The 27,660-nt window shown below is 45.9% G+C and overlaps 1 protein-coding gene across 6 annotated transcripts in view; it reads left to right on the top strand.

Moving 5' to 3' along the window:
- Positions 1-27,660, top strand: part of LOC138638820 (SLAM family member 5-like) — a 137,955-nt gene that overhangs the window by 107,208 nt on the left and 3,087 nt on the right. For 3 of the 6 annotated variants that reach the window (XM_069728463.1, XM_069728445.1, XM_069728493.1), the window contains exon 6: positions 7,836-7,967. The exons of 1 other annotated variant lie outside the window; for it this stretch is intronic. In XM_069728463.1, coding sequence (XP_069584564.1) covers positions 7,836-7,925 — 90 coding nt within the window. In that variant the 3' untranslated portion in view covers positions 7,926-7,967. Of the gene's footprint in view, positions 1-7,402; positions 7,514-7,835; positions 7,968-27,660 lie in introns of those variants that run through there. 2 more of the 6 variants (XM_069728474.1, XM_069728453.1) reach the window with 2 other exon arrangements.

The following is a 27,660-nucleotide window of genomic DNA, read 5'->3' as shown; positions in this document are numbered from 1 at the left end:
TGTAAATGGTTCCTGGTTGGATTCACATCTCTTTGGATTTCCCTGTTATCCTGACCAGTTCAGCAAAGCTAAGTTCCTGCTTGCTCTTTTCTGTCCACAGATTGTGGACTTATCCGTTCTGTGCCTTCTATGTTTGTCCAGCTTATCAGTATGAATTATCTCTGTGTTGCTGGAAGCTCTGGGAAGCAGATTTACCCTCCACACCTTTAGTCAGGTGTGGAGATTTTTGTAATCTCTGCGTGGATTTTTGTAGTGTTTTATACTGACCGCACAGTATTCCATCCTGTCCTATCTATCTAGCTAGACTGGCCTCCTGTGCTACATCCTGGTTTCATTCTGTGTATGTCTTTTCCCTCTCCACTCACAGTCATTATTTGTGGGGGGCTAATCTATCCTTTGGGGATTTTCTCTGAGGCAAGATCGTTTTCCTGCTTCTATCTTTAGGGGTAGTTAGCTCTTAGGCTGTGACGAGGTGCCTAGGGAGAGTTAGGAGCATCCCACGGCTACTTCTAGTGATGTGTTGAGCTTAGTGACTGCAGTCAGTACAGATATTACTCCCTTCAGAGCTCGTTCCATGTTGCTCCTAAACCACCAGATCATAACAGTACAAGTGGCAATAAATGAATTAAATGCATCTCAAAAAGAAGGAAAAAATTCTGAGCCATTTTTTTTCTGTGCTCTCTTTTTGTCTTTTTTTTTTCCTCTTGACCTTTGGGTGGTGCAGGATTTTTGCTCTGGCATGGATGTTCAGGGTTTGTTTTCTCGTGTGGATCAACTTGCTGCAAGAGTACAGAGTATCCAAGAGTATGTTGTCCAGACTCCGGCTTTGGAGCCTAAAATTCCTACTCCTGATTTGTTTTTTGGAGACAGATCCAAGTTTTTGAACTTTAAAAATAACTGCAAATTGTTTTTTGCTTTGAAACCCCGTTCTTCTGGCGATCCAATTCAGCAAGTAAAAATCATCATATCCTTGCTGCGTGGTGACCCTCAGGACTGGGCATTCTCCCTTGAATCAGGGGATCCGGCATTGCTGAATGTAGATGCATTTTTTCAAGCGCTCGGATTATTGTATGATGAACCTAACTCTGTGGATCATGCAGAAAAAACCCTGTTGGCCTTATGTCAAGGTCAGGAAGCGGCAGAATTATACTGCCAGAAATTTAGGAAATGGTCTGTGCTTACTAAATGGAATGAGGATGCTCTGGCTGCTATTTTCAGAAATGGTCTTTCTGAAGCCCTTAAAGATGTTATGGTGGGCTTCCCTACGCCTACTGGTTTGAGCGAGTCTATGTCTCTAGCCATTCAGATTGATCGGCATTTGCGCCAGCACAAAGCTGTGCACCATATGGCAGTGTCCTCTGAGCAGAGTCCTGAATCTATGCAATGTGATAGGATTTTGACTAAAACAGGACAGCAGGAATTCAGACGTCAGAATAGGCTGTGTTTTTACTGTGGTGATTCTGCTCATGTTATTTCTGATTGCCCTAAACGTACTGGGAGGGTCGCTACGTCTGTTACCATTAGTACTGTACAGCCTAAATTTCTTTTATCTGTGACCCTGATTTGCTCATTGTCATCCTTTTCTGTCATGGCATTTGTGGATTCAGGCTCTGCCCTGAACCTAATGGACTTAGAATTCGCCAGGCGCTGTGGTTTTTCCTTGCAGCCTTTACAGAGCCCTATTCCTTTGAGGGGCATTGATGCTACTCCATTGGCCAAGGATAAACCTCAGTACTGGACGCAGATGACCATGTACATGGCTCCTGCACATCAGGGAAATTGCCGTTTTCTGGTGTTGCATAACCTGCATGATGTTAAGATACAGATTCAAAAAGCAGAAATAGCTAATCTTAGCCAGAAGCATTCTTGTACTTGCTTCTCTATCAATAGTAACCAACCTAATACAGATTAGTGGACAAGTCCATATAGCTACCACAAGATGAGTACCAAGTACCCACAGACCACTATATCACAATACTATAAAATCAATAAAGTTTATTGAAAACAAATTTAAAAATAATACATAACACCATGTGAGTTTTATCAAAGAGAATTATTCAAAATTCCATGAGCCGCGGAAATACCGCATCCAACCATGTCATGTCAGGCATTGAGACACACTATAATCAATATTACTCTCATTTAAATATAAGATTCCCAGAGACATCCTTTAAGGTAATTTCTACATCTATTGTTCCCGGATGATGAGAATTCAATATATGGTATGAAAAATCGGATATTATGAGTGGATGCACTCATAATATCCTATTTTTCATACCATATATTGAATTCTCATCATCCGGGAACAATAGATGTAGAAATTACCTTAAAGGATGTCTCTGGGAATCTTATATTTAAATGAGAGTAATATTGATTATAGTGTGTCTCAATGCCTGACATGACATGGTTGGATGCGGTATTTCCGCGGCTCATGGAATTTTGACTAATTCTCTTTGATAAAACTCACATGGTGTTATGTATTATTTTTAAATTTGTTTTCAATAAACTTTATTGATTTTACAGTATTGTGATATAGTGGTCTGTGGGTACTTGGTAATCATCTTGTGGTACCTGCATGATGTTGTTGTACTGGGTTTTCCATGGTTACAGGAACATAATCCGGTGCTGGATTGGAAAACTATGTCTGTGACTAGTTGGGGTTGTCAAGGGGTACATAGTGACGTTCCTTTGATGTCAATTTCCTCTTCCCCCTCTTCTGAGGTCCCTGAGTTTTTGTCGGATTTCCAGGATGTATTTGATGAGCCCAAGTCCAGTTCCCTTCCTCCACATAGGGACTGTGATTGTGCTATTAACTTGATTCCAGGTTGTAAGTTCCCTAAAGGCCGACTTTTCAATCTGTCTGTGCCAGAGCATGCCGCCATGCAGAGCTATGTTAAGGAATCTTTGGAGAAAGGGCATATTCGGCCGTCTTCGTCACCATTGGGAGCGGGTTTCTTTTTTGTTGCTAAGAAGGATGGCTCCTTGAGACCCTGTATAGATTATCGTCTTCTTAATAAGATCACGGTCAAATTCCAATACCCCTTGCCTTTGCTTACTGATTTGTTTGCTCAGATTAAGGGGGCCAGTTGGTTTACTAAGATTGACCTCCGAGGGGCATATAATCTTGTTCGTATTAAACAGGGTGACGAATGGAAAACTGCATTTAATACGCCCGAAGGCCATTTTGAATACCTTGTGATGCCATTTGGGCTCTCTAATGCTCCATCTGTGTTCCAGTCCTTCATGCATGATATTTTCCGCAATTATCTTGATAAATTCATGGTTGTATATTTGGATGATATTTTGATTTTTTCCGATGATTGGTAGTCTCATGTGACGCAGGTCAGGATGGTGTTCCAGATCGTTCGTGATAATGCTTTGTTTGTGAAGGGGTCTAAGTGCCTATTCGGAGTTCAGAAGGTCTCTTTTTTGGGTTTCATTTTTTCTCCCTCGTCTATAGAAATGGATCCTGTTAAGGTCCAAGCTATTCATGACTGGATTCAACCCACATCTGTGAAGGGCCTTCAAATATTTTTGGGCTTTGCTAATTTCTATTGCCGTTTCATTGCCAACTTTTCCAGTGTGGTTAAGCCCCTTACTGATTTGACGAAGAAAGGCGCTGATGTGACGAATTGGTCCTCTGCGGCTGTTGAGGCCTTTCAGGAGCTTAAACGCCGATTTACTTCTGCTCCTATGTTGCGTCAGCCGGATGTTTCTCTTCCTTTTCAGGTGGAGGTCGACACTTCTGAGATTGGGGCAGGGGCCGTTTTGTCTCAGAGGGAATCTGATGGTTCTTTGATGAAACCGTGGGCTTTTTTTTCCAGAAAGTTTTCGCCTGCGGAACGCAATTATGATATCGGCAATCGGGAGTTGTTGGCTATGAAGTGGGCGTTTGAGGAGTGGCGACATTGGCTTGAGGGAGCTAAGCACCGCGTTGTGGTCCTGACTGATCATAAGAATCTGATTTACCTCGAGTCGGCCAAGCGGCTGAATCCTAGACAGGCTCGATGGTCCCTGTTTTTCTCCCGTTTTGATTTTGTGGTCTCGTATCTTCCGGGATCTAAGAATGTTAAGGCTGATGCCCTCTCTAGGAGTTTTTGCCTGATTCTCCTGGAGTCCTTGAGCCGGTTGGCATTCTTAAGGAAGGGGTGATTCTTTCTGCCATCTCCCCTGATTTGCGGCGGGTGCTTCAGGAATTTCAGGCTGATAGGCCTGACCGCTGTCCTGTGGGGAAGCTGTTTGTTCCTGAGGGATGGACAAGTAAAGTGATTTCTGAGGTTCATTGTTCAGTGTTGGCTGGTCATCCTGGGATTTTTGGTACCAGAGATTTGGTTGCTAGGTCCTTTTGGTGGCCTTCCTTGTCGCGCGATGTCCGTGCTTTTGTGCAGTCCTGTGGGACTTGCGCCCGAGCCAAGCCTTGCTGTTCCCGTGCTAGTGGGTTGCTTTTGCCTTTGCCGGTCCCTGAGAGGCCCTGGATGCATATTTCCATGGATTTTATTTCGGATCTTCCTGTTTCCCAGAAGATGTTTGTTACCTGGGTTGTTTGTGACCGTTCTCTAAAATGGTTCCTCTGGTACCTTTGCCTAAGTTGCTTTCCTCCTCAGATCTGGTTCCATTGTTTTTTCAGCATGTGATTCGTTTGCATGACATTCCGGAGAATATTGTGTCTGACAGAGGCTCTCAGTTTGTCTCTAGGTTTTAGCGGGCCTTTTGTGCTAGGATGGGCATTGATTTGTCTTTTTCTTCGGCGTTTCATCCTCAGACTAATGGCCAAACTGAGTGAACTAATCAGACCTTGGAGACCTATTTGAGATGCTTTGTGTCTGCTGATCAGGATGATTGGGTGTCTTTCTTGCCGTTGGCCGAGTTTGCCCTTAATAATCGGGCTAGTTCGGCTACTTTGGTTTCACCTTTTTTTTGTAATTTTGGTTTTCATCCTCGTTTTTCTTCTGGGCAGGTTGAGCCTTCTGATTGTCCTGGTGTTGATTCTGTGGTGGACAGGCTGCAGCAGATTTGGACTCATGTGGTGGACAATTTGACGTTGTCTCAGGAAAGGGCTCAACGTTTTGCTAACCGCCGTCGGTGTGTTGGCCCCCGGCTTCGTGTGGGGGATTTGGTTTGGTTGTCTTCTCGTCATGTTCCTATGAAGGTTTCTTCCCCTAAGTTTAAGCCTCGGTTTATTGGTCCTTATAAAATTTCTGAAATTATTAATCCGGTGTCTTTTCGTTTGGCTCTTCCAGCCTCTTTTGCCATTCATAATGTTTTCCATAGATCTTTGTTGCAGAGATATGTGGTGCCCGTTGTTCCCTCGGTTGACCCTCCTGCCCCGGTGTTGGTTGAGGGAGAGTTGGAATATGAGGTTGAGAAGATTTTGGATTCTCGTTTTTCAAGGCGGAGGCTTCAGTATCTTGTCAAGTGGAAGGGTTATGGCCAGGAGGATAATTCTTGGGTTGTTGCCTCCGATGTCCATGCCACCGATTTGGTTCGTGCTTTTCACTTGGCTCGTCCTGATTGGCCTGGGGGCTCTGGTGAGGGTTCGGTGACCCCTCCTCAAGGGAGAGGGGGGTACTGTTGTGAATTCCGCTCTTGAGCTCCCTCCGGTGGTTGTAAGTGGCACTTTTGTGAGTTCTGCTCTTGGGCTCCCTCTTGTGGTTTCAAGTGGTATGGCTGCTCCTTCGATTTAGCTGTCAGCTGCTGCTTCCACTGATTGTCTTTTCTGCTCGGCTATTTAGCCTGGCTCTTTCCTTCAGCCAGTGCCACTTGTAAATGGTTCCTGGTTGGATTCACATCTCTTTGGATTTCCCTGTTATCCTGACCAGTTCAGCAAAGCTAAGTTCCTGCTTGCTCTTTTCTGTCCACAGATTGTGGACTTATCCGTTCTGTGCTTTCTATGTTTGTCCAGCTTATCAGTATGAATTATCTCTGTGTTGCTGGAAGCTCTGGGAAGCAGATTTACCCTCCACACCTTTAGTCAGGTGTGGAGATTTTTGTAATCTCTGCGTTAATTTTTGTAGTGTTTTATACTGACCGCACAGTATTCCATCCTGTCCTATCTATCTAGCTAGACTGGCCTCCTGTGCTACATCCTGGTTTCATTCTGTGTATGTCTTTTCCCTCTCCACTCACAGTCATTATTTGTGGGGGGCTAATCTATCCTTTGGGGATTTTCTCTGAGGCAAGATAGTTTTCCTGCTTCTATCTTTAGGGGTAGTTAGCTCTTAGGCTGTGACGAGGTGCCTAGGGAGAGTTAGGAGCATCCCACGGCTACTTCTAGTGATGTGTTGAGCTTAGGGACTGCGGTCAGTACAGATACCACTCCCTTCAGAGCTCGCTCCATGTTGCTCCTAAACCACCAGATCATAACACATTATACAGTATGGAGCACTGTGTAGACATTATACAGTATGAAGCACTGTGGGGCCATTATACTGTGCGCAGCATCATGTGAGGCCATTTACAGCATGGAGAACTGTGTGGCCATTATACAGCATGGAGCATCACGTGAGGCCATTATACAGTATTGAGCATCATGTGGGGCCATTATACAGTATTGGGCACTGTGTGGCCATATTTTTTTCTGTTTATAATTATTGTTTATGAAACATTGTGATCAGCAGTGATAAATGGGTGTGTTTGGGGCGTGGATATGGGTGTGACTAGTTGTGAAATGGGTGTGGTCAGGGACGTGGCCTAAAACTTGCCACGGTGCTCTGTGCGCTACCTTTGTCCCTCTTTGCCTTCTTCAAAAGTTGGGAGGTATGATTTTAGTTGTTAGATGCAGGCTCGGTGCGGTCAGTCAAGTTCTTCTCACCAAGCTCTTTTTGGACCTCATGGTTAAAAATGACTCAACATACAGATTGGAAGTCTCCACTATGCTTTATCTGTGTCAAACTACTGTTAAGTATGCCAAACATGTGGCCGGTTACTGTGATTTAGGAGAAGTGGGGCTCAGAAGAAAGGGGATTAGGATTTGGGAGCACAGAATTCATTGGATTTTATTTGAGGTGTGAAAGCCATGTCGCTTTTCCAGAGTCTTAATTCTACCAGTAACGTGACAACTCCCCATAGTTCCAGTGACAGATGTCGGACCTGAGTGGGGGCTGATTTTGTGCGGGATAAATTAGGGTATTTATTGGTAACATTTTGGGGTAAACAATATTTTTTGATCACTTTCAGTATAAGGCTGGGATCACATTCTAGTGTTCTGCGATGAGCACTTACCTCGGGTTTCCGTGTAAATCCCACAAACATCCGATTCAGACAGAACTCCCAACAGAACCACCCACCATAATGAGGCAAATTGAGACACTTCGTACTCACAGCTTTTCGTGATTTGTGAGATCTTTTTTTGTGTGTTTTTGACTTTTTTACATATTTTATTTTACTTTTTTCACTTTTTTAGGAAATTGATGGAAGGTGATTGACAGAAGTATTCAAGGGCTAATCGTCCCCGATCAGTCGCAAAACCGATCGAGGCTGTACAGCTGACATCTGCGGGAATTGCCATCGCCAGGTGGAGCTATTCCTTTATTCCCCATCGCCATTTTAAAAGGGGGATGAGAGAATAAGGCCACTTAACGACCTCGATTTTAATGCGTATCGGCAGTCTTTAAGGGGTTACACGTGTCATAAAAACATATCTTTGTAGACAGGATCTTGCAACCTTTGATAGATCGATGGCCCTCACAAAACTTCTGACATCAAATATGGGTATTTCATTAGTATTCTTCTGTTCCATGAATCCAAGGGTTTTGTACTATAATTTTACACCAGTGCTTATAGAAGGACCTGTACGCCCCAACACTTGACTCTTCATATGTTATTACTCATTTCAGATTTTGCCAAATGAGGAAATTTCTCACCACCCAAACCCTTCACCTCAGAACTTTGAAACACTTTATACATGTCTAGAATTGAAGACATAGAAGATGTGGGTGATTTCTTGGAGGAAGGTAACATTTATCCTGGTCAGTAGTTAAATCTCTCCCTGTATCAAAGGGGGTTTCCAGTTTTGGAAAATCCCTGTCTCTTGGCTGCAGTTTGTTTAAAAAAACCTTCATACAATTATAGACACAGGAAGGCATGGTGGAGACTCAGAATGAATTACAACCAGGAAAAAGGTTGTTTTTTATAAAAACATGACCCTAAATTCTGTATGTGAGATGGCATACATCATGGTTGAGTAACGGTCTATGATTCAATCTGGCTGATAACCTCTAACGCTGATGTGGTGGACAACATGTTGTTTCCTTAAACATGTGGTGACTATGGACTAAGGAAACTACCAAGAAAAACACGCATGATTGGTTACTTATTAATCTGTCTTTTTAATGGGATTTCTCAAAAGAAAAAAATCATTGTGGAAATCATCATCAATTTAACAAAACCATTAGGTAAAATGCCAAAGTCACAATTGTACTAAACTAATGTATGCTCTTCTGTCAGACATAACTTCCACCTCCTGCTGAAGTCCAAGGATTCACGTTTCAATTTTGTAGGATACACTTAGGGATGTACATAGAAATGAGAGATGGCAATTATAGGACCATTTTTAGAAGGGCCCATTGCTAATTATCCCTTACACAACCTTGCCATGACCTATTGGTCAATAACTTTTTTGTAGTGACACTTCTAGTTAGAATTCTACCATCCAAAGGTTCCATAACAGCAGCATTGACAGCCTCAAGGCGGCCTTTGGGGCAGGCAGACAAGGCAGTTGCCTAGGGCCCCCACCCACAAAGGGGTCCCCCTGCGTCTGCAGCCCCTTTATGAAGTACACAGATGGTGTACAGCATTCGTATAATGCGGTGCATCCTCTGCAGTCCTTTATCGTCTCTCCTAAACCCCCCTCCACCCCACTTTCTCTCTCTGCAGTGTGAGGTTAAGTTGAGAGTGAGAGGGAGGGGCTGTATCACAGCAGAGCAGAGGTCAGAGCCATGACAGGAAGATGTCTGCAGCCCTGTCTGTCTGTGTCCTCTTCTCATCATGGCAGCTCCTAAACATCTGTGCTGGGATCTGCACAAGTCAAGCCGCAGAACATGATAAGTATACATATATATACATATATATATGTATCTGTGTGTGTACATGTGCAGTATACAGTGTGTGTGTTTGTATATGTGTATATAGTATGTGTACATATACACAGTATATAGTATGCGTTTCTGTATATGTGTATATAGTATGTGTGTACATATATACAGTATATAGTATGATTGTGTATATCTGTGCATGTGTGTGTACATCTATTTATATAATCGTCTAAGGGGTACTTCCGTCTGTTTGTCTGTCTGTTTGTCTGTAACGGAAATCCCACGTCGCTGATTGGTCGTGGCGACAGGTTTGGCCCCTCCCTACTCCCCTCCAGTCAGTGCCAATGTGTCGCCCCATCCCGGACCAACTTTTTTCTATTGATGCTGCCTATGCAGCATCAATAGTAAAAAGATATAATGTTAAAAAAAATTTAAAAAAATAAAAAATTGCGAGACCGCTAAGTCATCTGGGTAATTTCGCAATGCATCACTGGGAACGGAAGCTGGTGGCAGCATCGTGCGCGTGGGGACAGCTTCAGTGGACGCCGGAGGGTGAGTAATATAACTATTTTTTATTTTAATTTTTTTTTTAACAGGAATATGGTGCCCACACTGCTATGTACTACGTGGGCTGTGTTATATACTGCGTGGGCTGTGTTATATACTGTGTGGGCCGTGTTATATACTACGTGGGCTGTGCTATATATTACGTGGGCTGTGTTATATACTGCCTTGCTGCTATATACTAAGTGGGCAGTGTTATACACTGGTGGGCTGTGTTATATACTAAGTGGCCTGTGTTATATACTGCATGGGCTGTGCTATATATTACGGTGGCTGTGCTATATATTATGTGAGCTGTGTTATATACTACGGGGTTGCTATATACTATGTGGCCTGTGCTATATACTACGTGGCTGCTATATACTACGTGGCTGTGCTATATACTACGTGGCTGTCTGTGTTATATACTACGTGGCTGTGTTATATACTACGTGGCTGTGTTATATTTTATGTGGCTGTGCTAAGCGCGAGGTACATACATACATACATGCATATTCTAGAATACCCCATGAGTTAGAATTGGGCCACCATCTAGTTTATATATATATATATATATATATATATATACAGGTCCTTCTCGAAAAATTAGCATATAGTGTTAAATTTCATTATTTACCATAATGTAATGATTACAATTAAACTTTCATATATTATAGATTCATTATCCACCAACTGAAATTTGTCAGGTCTTTTATTGTTTTAATACTGATGATTTTGGCATACAACTCCTGATAACCCAAAAAACCTGTCTCAATAAATTAGCATATTTCACCCATCCAATCAAATAAAAGTGTTTTTTAATAACAAACAAAAAAACCAACAAATAATAATGTTCAGTTATGCACTCAATACTTGGTCGGGAATCCTTTGGCAGAAATGACTGCTTCAATGCGGCGTGGCATGGAGGCAATCAGCCTGTGACACTGCTGAGATGTTATGGAGGCCCAGGATGCTTCAATAGCGGCCTTAAGCTCATCCAGAGTGTTGGGTCTTGCGTCTCTCAACTTTCTCTTCACAATATCCCACAGATTCTCTATGGGGTTCAGGTCAGGAGAGTTGGCAGGCCAATTGAGCACAGTAATACCATGGTGAGTAAACCATTTACCAGTGGTTTTGGCACTGTGAGCAGGTGCCAGGTCGTGCTGAAAAATGAAATCTTCATCTCCATAAAGCATTTCAGCCGATGGAAGCATGAAGTGCTCCAAAATCTCCTGATAGCTAGCTGCATTGACCCTGCCCTTGATGAAACACAGTGGACCAACACCAGCAGCTGACATGGCACCCCACACCATCACTGACTGTGGGTACTTGACACTGGACTTCAGGCATTTTGGCATTTCCTTCTCCCCAGTCTTCCTCCAGACTCTGGCACCTTGATTTCCGAATGACATGCAAACTTTGCTTTCATCAGAAAAAAGTACTTGGGACCACTTAGCAACAGTCCAGTGCTGCTTCTCTGTAGCCCAGGTCAGGCGCCTCTGCCGCTGTTTATGGTTCAAAAGTGGCTTTACCTGGGGAATGCGGCACCTGTAGCCCATTTCCTGCACACGCCTGTGCACGGTGGCTCTGGATGTTTCCACACCAGACTCAGTCCACTGCTTCCTCAGGTTCCCCAAGGTCTGGAATCGGTCCTTCTCCACAATCTTCCTCAGGGTCCGGTCTCCTCTTCTCGTTGTACAGCGTTTTCTGCCACATTGTCTCCTTCCAACAGACTTACCATTGAGGTGCCTTGATACAGCACTCTGGGAACAGCCTATTTGTTGAGAAATTTCTTTCTGGGTCTTACCCTCTTGCTTGAGGGTGTCAATGATGGCCTTCTTGACATCTGTCAGGTCGCTAGTCTTACCCATGATGGGGGTTTTGAGTAATGAACCAGGCAGGGAGTTTATAAATGCCTCAGGTATCTTTTGCATGTGTTTAGAGTTAATTAGTTGATTCAGAAGATTAGGGTAATAGGTCGTTTAGAGAACCTTTTCTTGATATGCTAATTTATTGAGACAGGTTTTTTGGGTTATCAGGAGTTGTATGCCAAAATAATCAGTATTAAAACAATAAAAGACCTGACAAATTTCAGTTGGTGGATAATGAATCTATAATATATGAAAGTTTAATTGTAATCATTACATTATGGTAAATAATGAAATTTAACACTATAGGCTAATTTTTTGAGAAGGACCTGTATGTATATATATATATATATATATATATATATATATATATATGTATATGTATATATATATATATATATATATATATATATATATATATATATATATATATATGCATGTACATACAGTATATAGGACGTGTGCCTGTGTATATTATATTTGTATACTGCATGTGTGCAGTATACTCTGTAAATATATATAAACTGTATATGTATGTGAGCATACTGTATATACTGTATATAAACTGATTGTTTATGTGTGTATACACTTTATACATGTGCTTGTACACACTGTATGTGTCTGTATACTGTATATACAGTATAGTATATAGTGTGCTTCTATATTTAGAAAGTATATATAATGTGTGTACATGTATAGGGTATATCTGGTATATCTGTGTATATGTGCTGCATATATAGTTCTGTAATTGTAGTGTCGCCATAATAGGGATCAGCAGTTTATGTCTAATGCCTGTGTTTTATATTAGGGCCTGTTCACACTGTCTTTTGGTGGGTTCTGCCTGAATCCCCTATAGAGCCATAGATTGCAATGACAGGAATCAATTCCACAGGTGATGGGTTTTTTTTCTGAACGTGTCCGTCTGTTCCAACAACCACAGAAAAGTGGACACTTTTAGACGAAAAAGCACAGACTCTGAGGTTAGGTGCACATGATCAGTAATCTCTGCGGGTTGGACGCTGCGTACTTGTGCAGGGTCCAGATGTTACAGTGTAGTGGATGGGATCTTAAGAAATCCCATGCCCACTATGCGTGCACCGACGCCCGCAGATCACCCGCAGAGACGCACATGAGGCGCGTCTCTCCAGATCACAGCACGTCTATTTATCTTGTCTCCGCAAGATAAATGTCCCCGTACCATGTATTGGACACGGTGAATACACACAGTTCAATGGTCACATGCGGATTCACCTGTGTTTAATAGCAAGCAGCGGACATGTGCTATATCCAAAGCACTGCCAATTCCTGGTTGTGTGCACCTACCCGAAGAAAATAAATCAGACGGTCAATTTCAGAAAAAAAAACCAACTCATTTGACCTCTGCTTGTTTCCCTGCAGTCTGTGGCCCATAGGGGATTTATGTGAATCCTATCTTAGGCCGGTTTCACACGTCAGTGGTTCCGGTACGTGGGGTGACAGTTTCCTCACGTACCGGAGACACTGACTCACGTAGACACATTAAAATCAATGTGTCTCTGCACATGTCAGCGTGTTTTCACGGACCGTGTGTCCGTTTGAAAAACATGGAGACATGTCAATATTTGTGGGAGCGCACGTATCACACGGACCCATTAAAGTCATGGATGCTGTCCGTGTGCCGTCCGTGTGCTGACTGGGTACCACACGCACGTGTGCCACACTGATGTGCCACGTGAGCACACGGACACACGGACATGGATAACTCCGGTACCGGAATTATCTGGACGTGTGGGACAGGCCTTAGGGGCATTCATGACATTGGTACTGTATTGTCGACTACCGTGAATAAGTGCCTCCCCAAGGGGTCTCCGACCCCCCTTCTTTCCGAACCTCCGATTAACGACATGAGTCTCAAGTTGGATATAATTGGCCACAGTGGCCTTTATTATAAACAAGCAAAACATATAACCGTAACATGAGCTGGGAAGGGGTCCTTGAAGCTAAAAGTCTGGTGTTAACCATAGTATAAACAAGTGGACAAGAGACCAACCGTAGATTACTCTCAGCCGTTACCCCACAGGCTCGAGAGCACCAAAATACCCCGAAGGGTTACCATTGTCCACTTCCAACTTAGGAATCTGGCCCACCGTTACCAAGATTCCCCTAAATCATCAGACCAAAACTTATACCAACTGGAGAATCCGTATCCCGACGGAGCCCCAGGCCAATTTAGCACCAACTCCAAGGACCCCTCCCCCGCCACCACAAGGATACTTGACCCCCTCAAGTACCCGAGACCCCACCAACCTTAACCGCTATGGCTCGTTCAATTCCAGACTGCAGCCCCAGGGCCCACAAATCAATGCCCACCGTGTTCAGGTGAACACCATCACCCAAAAGAAATTGGTCACCTCCACGTTCCAGCTCAAAATGACGCACGGCCAAGCCCCCATTCCGCACAAAAAAACCAGACACGGCCCGATTCACCTTGATGCGGGCTTTATTAATCTTGTCCACCGACCTAGCGTGCCTCCAAGATTTCCGTGGAACAATATCCGACCACACAATAGGCATTTCCCGAAAGGAAACCCATAACTGCAGCAAGTCATGTTTAATGTCCCGAATCAACTTACGACAAGGACGAACTCCCAAGTCGTTTCCCCCGACGTGTAAAACCAAAATATCAGGGGGCCTGTCCAGTCGAATGCCATTGTGTACTTCCTGCAGGATTCTTTTCCAACCTAAGCCCCGAAACCCCAACCACCTGATAACAGCCAAATCCATGGAAAAGCTGAGCTGTCTTCCATCCTGTCAGACGTCTGCCCGCTTTGCGCCCCAGTACACCATAAGAGTGGCCGACAATCCACACCAACAGCGAGGATGAACCTGAAACACATAAACAACTTAGACAAGCGTCAAGAACGAGTAAAATGACCGAACAGTCCCCAGCCGCTCAAGGTCTCACATAACTGCAATAACGGCCGGACTCCCACCACCCTATCCTCTGTACCACCGCAGGAGCCAATCCGTTCCACGCTGCCTCCGTAGTGGCCCCGATCCGAAAAGAATGCGAGGGAAGAATCCACCCCGATGGCCTCCAAAGACTGCCGAAAAACCGCTACAAACTGATATTTAGACAGAAAAGACCCGTCCTCGTGATGCAACAAAGGCCCATCACCACGCGGGTGAAGCCTATCAAAATCCTGCCAGCAACAGACAGGCACATAATGGAACCGGGAATGGCGCCCAAAACCACCTTTTTACCCCGTCCCGTCTGAGCTGTCTTAGACTTCCGAATCCAAAACAGCAGCGACCCCTCGGAAACAAAAAAGTCCCCCGCCCAAAGGCCCCCTTGACGAACCGTAGTAGGAGACACTAGCTCCCCAACCCTCAAAGCTCCATAAAAGGCCAACGAAAAAGCTAGGCGAAATAGCGCAACCTCGAAGCTGGAAACACATATATCACCCAGACGTACCCACAACCGCTCCAACATCTCAAAAGACACCGGGCGCCTGCGATCGCCTCGGCTACCTGATCTTCTCAACCCCTTCGCAGCTTGCTTTACCAAAAAAGACTTCATCAAATCCTGTTGGCCCCGGAGCCTGAAACCAAAAGCTAAAGCCGCTATAGTCCTATCAACCTTCGCTGCCGACCATTCCTGATCCGCCCCATATCTCATCCATAACAACAACGCCCCCACCTGGTCCGGACCAGTACCCGCAACACCACAAGCCGCCAACCAACTCTCCCAAGTGCTCCATACCACCTGATAAACCGACCACGTACTCGGCGCTAAGGATGCTTGAATTAAAGGTTCTGCAACCGGACACCACGCTCCAAAGCTCCGCCGGGCATTCCAGCCCCGTCTCCTCGACATCCGGCACCAGCGACCGAAAACGCTCCCACTGGAAACGAGACAGAGAATCGGCAATGCAATTATTAAACACCGGGCACATGTGATGCCGTGAAATAAGCATTCAAGGATAAACAAGACAAAACCAACTGCCGAAGAACTCTGATCACAGGGGGCGACTCTGTCATCAAACTGTTAATGGCGCATATGACCGCCATATTATCACAATTAAAACGAACCCTTTTATTTCGAAAATCGTCGCCCCAAAGCTGCACCACCACCAAAACTGGAAAAATCTCCAACAAAGTAATGTTCCGTACCAACCCTGTTTCAAACCAGGCTTCCGGCCATCTAGCAGCACACCAACGGCCCCCGAAAAAGGCCCCAAATCCAATACCGCCTGATGCGTCAGTAAACAAATCTAAGTCAGAATTACCCACTGCTTCCTCCATCAACAAGGAACGCCCGTTGTAACAGGACAAAAAACGGTCCCAAACCTCCAAGTCGCCCTTGTGTTCGGCCGACAAATGAACAAAATGATGTGGGGCGGTAATCCCGGCCGTAGTGCTAGCCAATCTACATGAAAAAATCCTCCCCATTGGGATAATTCGGCAAGCAAAATTCAATTTCCCCATAAGCGACTGCACTTCCCGTAGCAGCAATTTCTAGCCCGGGTCACATGGTCCCTCAATCCCAACACCTTGTCAACCGGCAACCTAAACTCCCACTTCATTGAATCGATGACAATATCCAAAAAAGACAGACTCGTGCACGGACCCTCAGTCTTGCCCGGTGCCAGCGGGACCCCAAAACGCTCAGCAACCCAAACAACCGTCCTCAACAGGACCTCACAACATTGAGACTGATCGGCGCCTATGCACAAGAAGTCGTCCAGATAATGAATCACTGAATCCAAACCGGACACATCCCGTACCGCCCACTCCAGAAAGGAACTGAAGGCTTCAAAATAAGCGCACGACAGCAAACAGCCCATCGGCAAACATCGGTCAACATAAAACCCGCTGTCCCAATAACAGCCTAACAACCTCACACTATCAGGGTGAACCAGCAATAAACGAAAGGCCGACTCAATATCGGTCTTATCCAACAATGCCCCCCTACCACAATTGCGCACCCACCTGGCTGCCTCGTCAAACGACGTGTAAACCACCGAACAAAGCTCTGTATCAATCCCATCATTCGCGGACCTCCATTTCGGGTATGACAGATGCTTAATGAGCCTAAACTTATTGGGCTCCTTCTTTGGGACCACACCCAAAGGCGACACCACCAAATCATCCAAAGGAGGAGTGGAAACGGTCCAGACATCCTACCTAAAGCCACCTCTTTGCTTCACTTTTCTGACACGACCGATGCGTGCAACTCAGCCGATCTGAGGTTCTTCAAACTCGGTGGTACCACAAAAGCCGGGGCAGGTATACAAAAACCAACGCTAAACCCGGCCCGGAGCAACTCTGCCCTCTCCCTATCGGGGAACCTATTTAGATATGGGGGCCATCGCGTCCAACCTCACCGGAATCACCCCCTTTGGAATTACCCTCTGGCTTCCCTTTCTTCTTAAAACACTTGGAGGCTCCGTGTGAAGCGCCGTTGCAGTGCAAGCACAAATGCTTGAACTTACAAGTCACTCCGAACTTACACTGGCCCTTGTTGAACTGCCAACACATGCCATGCTTCTGACCGCCGGATTGTCCCGACTGACCCCCGACTCCTGAAGAGGAACCTTGCGAAGCGCCTTGGCTGGAAGTTCCGGCCCCGCTTTGAAAGGAGTGACCAAACTTCGTTGGCACCATCACGCGCAACCACAAGCCAATGTCCTTCTGATCCCACCGGATCGCAGGACCAACCGCCTTCCGCTGCCGAAACTGCTCATCATATCGTAACTAGGGTTGAGCGAAACGGGTCGGCCAGATTCAGAAGTCGCCGACTTTTGGCAAAGTCGGGTTTCATGAAACCCGACCCCTATGTGGGGTCGGCCATGAGGTCAGTGATCTTCTGATCTGGAATCGGAATTCCGATACCGAGTTCTGATATGTTTAAGATATCGGGAATCGGTATCGGAATTCATATTTAAGTGTAAAATAAAGAATAAAAATAAAAAAAATATTGATATACTCACCCTCGGACGCGCCCTGGTTCTCACCGGCACTTTCCTTCCTAAGAATGAGCGCCTGAACGGCCTTCGATGATGTTGCGGCTTGTGATTGGTCGTGTGAGCGGTCACATGGGCGGTCACACGACCAATCACAAGCCGCGACGTCATCTAAGGTCCTTCAGGTGCTAATTCTTAGGAAGGAAGCGTCCGAGGGCACGTCCGAGGGTGAGTATATTCCTAATAGGTATATACTCACCCTCGGACGCGCCCTGGTTCTAACCCGCAGCCTTCCTTCCTAAGAATCAGCGCCTGAAGGACCTTAGATGACGTTGCGGCTTGTGATTGGTCGCGTGACGCCCATGTGACCGCTCATGCGACCAATCACAAGCCGCGACGTCATCGAAGGTCCTTCAGGCGCTCATTCTTAGGAAGGAAGGCTGCCGGGGAGAACCAGGGCGCGTCCGAGGGTAAGTATATCAATATTTTTTATTTTGATTCTTTGTTTTACACTTAAATATGGATCCCAGGTTCCTCTCCTTCAGACCCTGGGAACCATTAGAAACCCAATGCACTGCATTGGGTTTCGTGTTTCGGCCGACCCCGACCCCAACTTTTCTATGGGATCGGCCGATTTCACTCGACTCGACTTTTGAAAAAGTCGGGTTTCGTGAAACCCGACCCGATCCTATAAAAAGAAAAGTCGCTCAACCCTAATCATAACCATGCTTGACCACCATAGGCCCTATGCGCCTCACCTATGGAATCCATATAACAAAACAAAGCAGAGCAATTCTCGGGAGCCTTCTCGCCAATAACGCTTGCCAAAATCGCGAATGCCTGAAGCTAATTTACAAACATCTGAGGAATAAGACGCCAACGCCGCTTTTCCTCATCCTCCTTCTTATTATCCTCCTTTTTACTCTTATCAAGGTTAAATTTTTCCAACAGCAAAAGTGAAAATATCTCCACGTACTCGTCCTTCCAAATCTTTTCACGCACCTCCTTCTTCCAGTGCGCCCCTAACAGCCCCTCAAAGAAAACATACACCTCACCACGCGCCTTATCATCCAGCCGAATGCCCCCTCTTTCTCTTTCTCAGTCTGCACAGATACCGAGACCGGCTCGGCCAACCTGCCCTGATTGGCAGAACTCCTGCCGGACAACGCCAACCCCGGATCAGACGATCCGACCCAAGCTGACAAAGGGGATGGCCCTGGCCCACCACTGCCCAACCGTGACAACAGCTCTCGTACCCCCGACAACAACTCCCCCACCCCTTCACAACTCGCATCCGCCCGCATACCAACTCCATCACCCTGCTCTAAATACCCCCCAACCCGATCTACAGAAGTCAAAGTCGGCGTCGACAACGCCGGGGACAAACAATACATAGATGGGTTCTCACCAGGCTGCAGGGGAGCTATGATCCCCCCAGCCGCAGACGCCGTCGCCGTCCAGCCATCTCTCGATCCCAAAGCCGTCCTTGTGTTCCCACGGATGTGAACTTCGCTCCTCAATGCCGCTCCAGCTGACCCGACCCCTGCAGAGGGGACCGTGCTGACCCCGTCACCCGAGGAGGCAGCCTGGTATCCGGTAGGCCCAGACCCAGATCCGCCGTCCGTGACACTGCTGTCTGCCGCCGCCACATGAAGAGATGCAGGCCCAGTCGCAGGTGCGTGAGGGGAATGGCGTTCCCTGGCTGAGTCCAGCAGCCCCTCTGGGTCTGGGGCGCTGCCCGCCGCTGCCACTGGGATGCTCCCCCGCCGTCTTGTGCTGCCGCCGGAAGCAGGCCGCCCGGCCTGGCCATCACCGCGGCGGCCCGCCGTGACATCGCTCTGTCCATTAGTGTTTTTGGCACGCGTGGGCCCAGATCCCTGGAGTGATGGGGCAGAAGGGCCAACTGCCACCGCAGGCCCCAGCGTGGCAGGTGGATTCCTCCCGGACCGCGGCCTGCTGGGGCGCTTGTGAGCAGGTGCGCGGCCCGGAGGGTCCCCTGAGGGGCTCCTGTGTCGCCGCTGGGACGCCGGGGTAAGATCGGGGATAAGCGCTCTGGAGGGCACACTCGCCTGGACCGCCGCTCACCGGGCCCGGCCGCCGGGGGATCCGCACCGCTGCCGCCGCTGCTGCTGCCGCCCAAGATGCCAGATACCTGGGCCTCTAACCAGCCGGGAGGCTGCGACGCCGCCACCGTCCACAGCTGTGACACCACATGTTCAATGGCCGCCATGGTAAGTGCTGGCGTCGCTTCCTACTCACAGGTCCTCAGAGCGGGAAGTGATCAGCTCCTCCCCCCCACTCACCCCATACCCGCTCTGGTCAGAGTTAACCCTCCCCTAGGAGCGAACCCCATGCCTCCTTCTTCATGCTCCAAACCCCCTGTCATAGCGGCTTCCACGTACGCCGCCCGGGGGAGGGGGTGGGGCGGCTCGCTTCAGCCTGGTCTGGCAGAGCCCCCGGACGCACTACAGAAGCGCAGTGTGAACAAGGCTTAATATCCTGTTGTGTGGACTAGTGCAGCTTACTATACTATTCCGTACTGTCCCAGTACAGCAGCCAGACACCGACACTGGCCAGACAAGGACAGCGGCCAGGAGACACTTTTTTTAATAAATCTGTTGCTGTCGTCTTTCAGCATTTTTTTCCCTTTTCAAATGAATGGGACACAAAAATGCAAGTGAAAAGGCTGCACAAACGCTGAATATTTCCTGCCAACACTGTAGATCAATCCGCAGCAAAAATGATGGGTGTAAACAGACACCAGATTAGAGATGCCCTTAATCTGGTAGACTGGGACAATATCCTCAGAAATAAGAATACAGATAATAAATGGAAAATGTTTAAGAACATCCTAAATAGGCACTGTAAGCGGTTTATACCTTGTGGGAATAAAAGGATTAGAAATAGGAAAAACCCAATGTGGCTAAACAAATTAACAGTAAAAAGAAAGCATTTTCACTACTAAAGCAGGATGGCACCATTGAAGCTCTAAAAAACTATAGGGAGAAAAATACTTTATCTAAAAAACTAATTAAAGCTGCCAAAAAGGAAACAGAGAAGCACATTGCTAAGGAGAGTAAAACTAATCCCAAACTGTTCTTCAACTATATCAATAGTAAAAGAATAAAAACTGAAAATGTAGGCCTCTTAAAAAATAGTGAGGAAAGAATGGTTGTAGATGACGAGGAAAAAGCTAACATATTAAACACCTTCTTCTCCACGGTATTCACGGTGGAAAATAAAATGCTAGGTGAAATCCCAAGAAACAATGAAAACCCTATATTAAGGGTCACCAATCTAACCCAAGAAGAGGTGCAAAAGCGGCTAAATAAGATTAAAATAGATAAATCTCCGGGTCCGGATGGCATACACCCACGAGTACTAAGAGAACTAAGTAATGTAATAGATAAACCATTATTTCTTATTTTTAGGGACTCTATAGCGACGGGATCTGTTCCGCAGGACTGGCGCATAGCAAATGTGGTGCCAATATTCAAAAAGGGCTCTAAAAGTGAACCTGGAAATTATAGGCCAGTAAGTCTAACCTCTATTGTTGGTAAAATATTTGAAGGGTTTCTGAGGGATGTTATTCTGGGTTATCTCAATGAGAATAACTGTTTAACCCCTTAGGGACCGCCGATACGCCTTTTAACGGTGGCCGCTAAGGGTACTTAAACCACAGCGCCGTTAATTAACGGCGCTGTGAAAAAAGTAAATAGCGCCCCCCAGAGTCGGATTTTCTCCGGGGTCTCGGCTGCCGGGGTAGCCGAGACCCCAGAGAACATGATTCAGGGGGTTTAGTACCGACCCCGCATTTGCGATCGCCGGTAATTAACCGTTTACCGGCGATCGCAAAAAAAAAAACGCGATCTCTTTTTAATTTCTCTGTCCTACCGTTGTGATCGCACATCAGAGGACAGAGAAAGGGGGTCCCAGATAGCCCCCCGATACTCACCTATCTCCCACGGTGCTCCTCGTGGCTCCCGGTGGGCGCCGCCATCTTCAAAATGGCGGGCGCATGCGCAGTGCGCCCGCCGGCCGGTCCCGGGAGAATCTTTGGGGTCTCAGCTGCCGGGGGTAGCCGAGACCCCAAAGAGTATGATCGGGGTCGGTTTTACCGACCCCTGTTTTGCGATCGCCGGTAATTAACTGTTTACCGGCGACCGCAAAAAAAAAAAAAAGTCAAAGTGTAATTCTCTGTCCTCTGATGTGATCGCACATCAGAGGACAGAGAAATAGGGGGATTCGTGAACCCTGCCATACTCACCTGTGTCCCTGGGTCCTCCTGCTGCTCCTCCTGGCCACCGGCAAAAGAAAATGGCGGGCGCATGCGCAGTGCGCCCGCCATCTGTCTTCATCTGCCGGCCGGCAGGAGAACAGCAGTTGGGGCTAAAATTAGGGTTAGGGCTAGGGTTAGGGCTAGGGTTAGGGTTAGGGCTAGGGTTAGGGCTAGGGTTAGGGCTAGGGTTAGGGCTAGGGCTATGGTTAGGGCTAGGGTTAGGGCTAGGGTTAGGGTTAGGGTTAGGGCTGGGGTTAGGGCTAGGGTTAGGGCTAGGGTTAGGGTTAGGGCTAGGGTTAGGGTTAGGGCTAGGGTTAGGGCTAGGGTTAGGGTTAAGGCTAGGGTTAGGGCTAAGGCTAGGGTTAGGGCTAGGGTTAGAGTTAGGGTTGGGGCTAAATTCAGGGTTAGGGTTCTTTCACACTTACGTCGGTACGGGGCCGTCGCAATGCGTCGGCTCGACATACCGACGCACGTTGTGAAAATTGTGCACAACGTGAGCAGCGGATGTAGTTTTTCAACGCATCCGCTGCCCAATCTATGTCCTGGGGAGGAGAAGGCAGAGTTACGGCCACGCATGTTCGGTCAGAAATGGCGGACGCGACATACAAAAAAACGTTACATTGAACGTTTTTTGTGCCGACGGTCCACCAAAACACAACTGATCCAGTGCACGACGGACTCGACGTGTGGCCATCCATCACGATCCGTTGGCAATACAAGTCTATGGGCAAAAACGCATCCTGCGGGCATATTTGGAGGATCCGTTTTTTGTCCAAAACGACGGATTGCAACGGATGCCAAACGATGAAAGTGTGAAAGTAGCTTTAGGGTTAGGGTTGGGGCTAAAGTTAGGGCTAGGGTTGGGGCTAAAGTTAGGGTTAGATTTGGGATTAGGGTTTGGATTAGAGTTGGTATTAGGGTTAGGGTTGGCATTAGGGTTACGCTTGGGATTAGGGTTAGGTTTGGGATTAGGGTTAAGGTTAGGGTTGTGATTAGGGGTGTATTGGGATTAGGGTTAGGTTTGAGGTTAGGGTTGAGATTAGGATTAGGGTTGTGTTGGATTTAGGGTTAGTGATTAGGATTATGGATTGGGTTGGGATTAGGGTTAGGGGTGTGTTGGGGTTAGGGTTGGAACTAGAATTAGGGGGTTTCCACTGTTTAGTTACATCAGGGGGTCTCCAAACACGGCAACCAATTTTGCGCTCAAAAAGTCAAATGGTGCTCCCTCACTTCTGATCTCTGCCGTGCGCCCAAACAGTGGGTTACCCCCACATATGGGGCATCAGCGTACTCGGGATAAATTGGACAACAACTTTTGGGGTCACTTTTTGGGGTTTCCAAAATGGGGTCACTTGTGGGGGTTACTACTGTTTAGGTACATCAGGGGCTCTGCAAACGCAACATAACGCCCACAGACCATTCTATCTAAGTCTGCATTCCAAAACGGCGCTCCTTCCTTCCGAGCTCTGCCGTGCGCCCAAACAGTGGTTTACCCCCATATATGGGGTACCAGCCTACTCAGATCAAATTGGACAACAACTTTTGGGGTCCGATTTCTCTTGTTACCCTTGCGAAAATAAAAACTTTGGGGCTAAAAAATCTTTTTTGTGGAAAAAAAAATATTTTTTGATATTCACGACTCTGCATTTTAAACTTTTGTGAAGCACTTGGGCATTCAAAGTTCTCACCACACATCTAGATAAGTTCCATGGGGGGTCTAGTTTACAAAATGGGGTCACTTGTGGGGGTTTCCACTGTTTAGGCACATCAGGGGCTCTCCAAACGCGACATGGCGTCCAATCTCAATTCCAGACAATTCTACATTGAAAAAGTAAAACGGCACTCCTTCTCTTCCAAGCTCTGCGGTGCGCCCAAACAGTCGTTTACCCCCACATATTGGGTATCGACGTACTCAGGAGAAATTGCACTACAGCTTTTGTGGTCTAATTTCTCCTGTTACCCTTGTGAAAATAAAAATTTGGGGGCAAAAAATCATTTTTGTAGAAAAAATGCGATTTTTTATTTTCACGGCTCAACGTTATAAACTTCTGTGAAGCACATGGGGGTTCAAAGTGCTCACTACACATCTAGATAAGTTCCTTAAGGGGTCTAGTTTCCAAAATGGTGTCACTTGTGGGGGGTTTCCACTGTTTAGGCACATCAGGGGCTCTCCAAACGCGACATGGCGTCCAATCTCAATTCCTGCCAATTCTACATTGAAAAAGTAAAACGGCGCTCCTTCCCTTTCAAGCTCTGCGGTGCGCCCGAACAGTGGTTTACCCCCACATATGGGTATCAACGTATTCAGGAGAAATCGCAGAACAACTTTTGTGGTCTAATTTCTCCTGATACCCTTGTGAAAATAAGAATTTGTGGGCGAAAAGATCATTTTTGTGTAAACAAATGCGATTTTTTATTTTCACGGCTCTACGTTATAAACTTCTGTGAAGCTCTTGGGGGTTTAAAGTGCTCACCACACATCTAGATAAGTTCCTTAAGAGGTCTAGTTTACAAAATGGTGTCACTTGTGGGGGGTTTCCACTGTTTAGGCACATCAGGGGCTCTCTAAACGTGACATGGCGTCCGATCTCAATTCCAGCCATTTCTACATTGAAAAAGTCAAACGGCACTTCTTCACTTCCAAGCTCTGCGGTGCGCCCAAACAGTGGTTTACCCCCACATATGGGGTAATAGCGTATTCAGGAGAAATTGCATAACAAAATTTATGGTTACATTTCTGTTTTTACACTTGTGAAAATAAAAAAAACGGTTCTGAATTAAAATGTTTGCAAAAAAAAGTTAAATGTTCATTTTTTCCTTCCACATTGTTTCAGTTCCTGTTAAGGTACGTAAAGGGTTAATAAACTTCTTGAATGTGGTTTTGAGAACCTTGAGGGGTGTAGTTTTTAGAATGGTGTCACACTTGGTTATTTTCTATCATATAGACCCCTCAAAATGACTTCAAATGTGATGTGGTCCCTAAAAAAAAAGGTGTTGTAAAAATGAGAAATTGCTGGTCAACTTTTAACCCTTATAACTCCCTAACAAAAAAAAATTTTGTTTCCAAAATTGTGCTGATGTAAAGTAGACATGTGGGAAATGTTATTTATTAACTATTTTTTGTGACATATCTCTCTGATTTAAGGGCATAAAAATACAAAGTTTGAAAATTGCAAAATTTTAAAAATTTTCGCCATATTTCCGTTTTTTCCATAAATAATCGCAAGTAATATCGAAGAAATGTTACCACTAACATGAAGTACAATATGTCACGAAAAAACAGTCTCAGAATCATCGGGATCCGTTGAAGCGTTCCAGAGTTATAACCTCATAAAGTGACAGTGGTCAGAATTGCAAAAATTGGCCCGGTCATTAAGTACCAAATTGGCCCTGTCACTAAGGGGTTAACTCAATATCAGCATGGGTTTATGAGAAATCGATCCTGTCAAACCAATCTAATCAGTTTTTATGAAGAGGTAAGCTATAGGCTGGACCACGGTGAGTCATTGGACGTGGTATATCTCGATTTTTCCAAAGCGTTTGATACCGTGCCGTTACCGTGAATAACTCAGAATTCATTCGGCTGCTTCTGTCCTGTGTCACATCATCAATAATTACTAGTGACCCAGTGCCACTGGCAGCCATGCATGCCCAAGCCATCACACTGCTTCTGCCATGTTTTACAGATGATGTGGTATGCTTTGGATCATGAGCTGTACCACGCCTTCGCCATACTTTTCTCTTTTCCATCATTCTGGTAGAGGTTGATCTTGGTTTCATCTGTCCAAAGAATGTTCTTCCAGAACTGTACTGGCTTTTTTAGATGTTTTATAGCAAAGTCCAGTCTAGTCTTTTTATTCTTGATGCTTATGAGTGGCTTGCATCGTGCAGTGAACCCTCTGTATTTACTTTCATGCAGTCTTCTCTTTATGGTAGATTTGGATATTGATACGCCGACCTCCTGGAGAGTGTTGGTCACTTGGTTGGCTGCTGTGAAAGGGTTTCTCTTCATCATGGAGATTATTCTGCGATCATCCACCACTGTTGTCTTCCGTGGGCGCCCAGGTCTTTTTGCATTGATGAGTTCACCAGTGCTTTCTTTCTTTCTCAGGATGTACCAAACTGTAGATTTTGCCACTCCTAATATTGTAGCAATTTCTCGGATGGGTTTTTTCTGTTTTCGCAGCTTAAGGATGGCTTGTTTCACCTGCATGGAGAGCTCCTTTGACTACATGTTTACTTCACAGCAAAACCTTCCAAATGCAAGCACCACACCTCAAATCAACTCCAGGACTTTTATCTGCTCAACTGATAATGACATAACGAAGGGATTGCCCACACCTGTCCATGAAATAGCCTTGGAGTCAATTGTCCAATTACTTTTGGTCCCTTTAAAAACAGGGTGGCACATGTTAAGGAGCTGAAACTCCTAAACCCTTCATCCAAATTTAATGTGGATACCCTCAAATGAAAGCTGAACGTCTGAACTTCAACTGCATCTGAATTGTTTTGTTTAAAATTCATTGTGGTAATGTCTTTAACAAAAATAAGAAAAATGTTGTCTCTGTCCAAATATATATGGACCTAACTGTATGATGGAATATAGGCTGAACTGGATGGACAAATGTCTTTTTTCGGCCTTACTAACTATGTTACTATGTTACTATGTTACTACAGGGGTTTTTTGAGACTGTAAAAATAATTAGCATGAAATGATAAATCCCCTGCGGCTCCAGCACCGATGCTCTGGGGGTCTCTGCCAGTCTTAGCACTGGGCTGCAGGGGTCTTGTGGCTCTGGGGGTCTCTGCCAGTCTCAGCACTGGGCTTCAGGGTTCTTGTGGCTCCGGGGGTCTCTGCCAGTCTCCACACTGGGCTGGAGGGGTCTTGTGACTCAGGGGGTCTCTGCCAGTCTCAGCACTGGGCTGCAGGGGTCTTTTGGCTGCACCTTATATTATAATGGCAAAGTGAATAATAACCATCAGGGACCCCCGAACCATGGGCCACAGAACCAGAGGGGATTCAGCAGAGTAGGCTGGGGGACATGTAGGACTTTTTTTTTTAATCGCTTTTTATTCTGCTGTTACCGGTAGTGAGGTAGGATGTAGAAAAAGACGGCAATTCTGCTGTTTTCTCTTATGTGACTGTACAGCCCCTTCACACGACCTATCATGTTTTTCACAGATGCCACGTGTGCCCTATTTAACTTACAGTGTTGCACTCATGTCCGTGTTTTCCCAGCAGCACAGATGACCAGGGCCAATACAAGTCTGTGGGTCCATGTAAACATGCCATCCATATGCCGTACGTGTGCCATCCGTGTGTAACATGGAAAGTATATTAGAAAAACACGGAAGGCATGGACGACACACTGATTGAAAACACTGGTGACACCGATATCATTGTAACACGTACGTGCTTTATATGGACATGTGAAGGGGTCTAACAGTGTTGTTGGTGGAATATTTCAGGATAGGGGGCCCCAATTTGAATTTTGCCCAGGGCCCCATTTTGTTTAAAACCGGCCCTGGACAGCCCCTATGGTATACCTTTTGATACACTACTCAGTACTAATGTTAACTGGATGTCTACTTCCAGGTACCATCTCAAAACACATCCTTTATTTATATGCAACACCTAAAGGACATTCTTCTACTCTGTGTCAAATACAGTATATGGACATACTTAGCTTGTTACTCAAGGGCCAAAAATGTTAAATTTGCCCTTCCTACCTACCACACGGTTAACTCTTAGCCCTCAGTGTAGTGAAAGTTGTTCCTTATGTTGAAGATGTAAATAATAAAAGCTTAGCTGGTTGCTGAAGAAGAGCTGTGTGACCAAAGTGTGGGCAATCAGATATCCCTTACCTGTTTAGCTTAAACTGTGTTGGGAAAGAATGAGATAAGTATCTCAGTAGTTTTTTAGCCTATTCTTCATTTTAATCCAGTGATAAAAAGATAGCCAAAAAGTTTCATTTACCTGACAGAGATCCGTT

Source organism: Ranitomeya imitator, chromosome 1 (assembly GCF_032444005.1).
Source record: "Ranitomeya imitator isolate aRanImi1 chromosome 1, aRanImi1.pri, whole genome shotgun sequence".
Taxonomy (NCBI): domain Eukaryota; kingdom Metazoa; phylum Chordata; class Amphibia; order Anura; family Dendrobatidae; genus Ranitomeya; species Ranitomeya imitator.
Note: the sequence above shows the minus strand (reverse complement) of the source record. Positions and strands in the feature narration are given on the sequence as shown.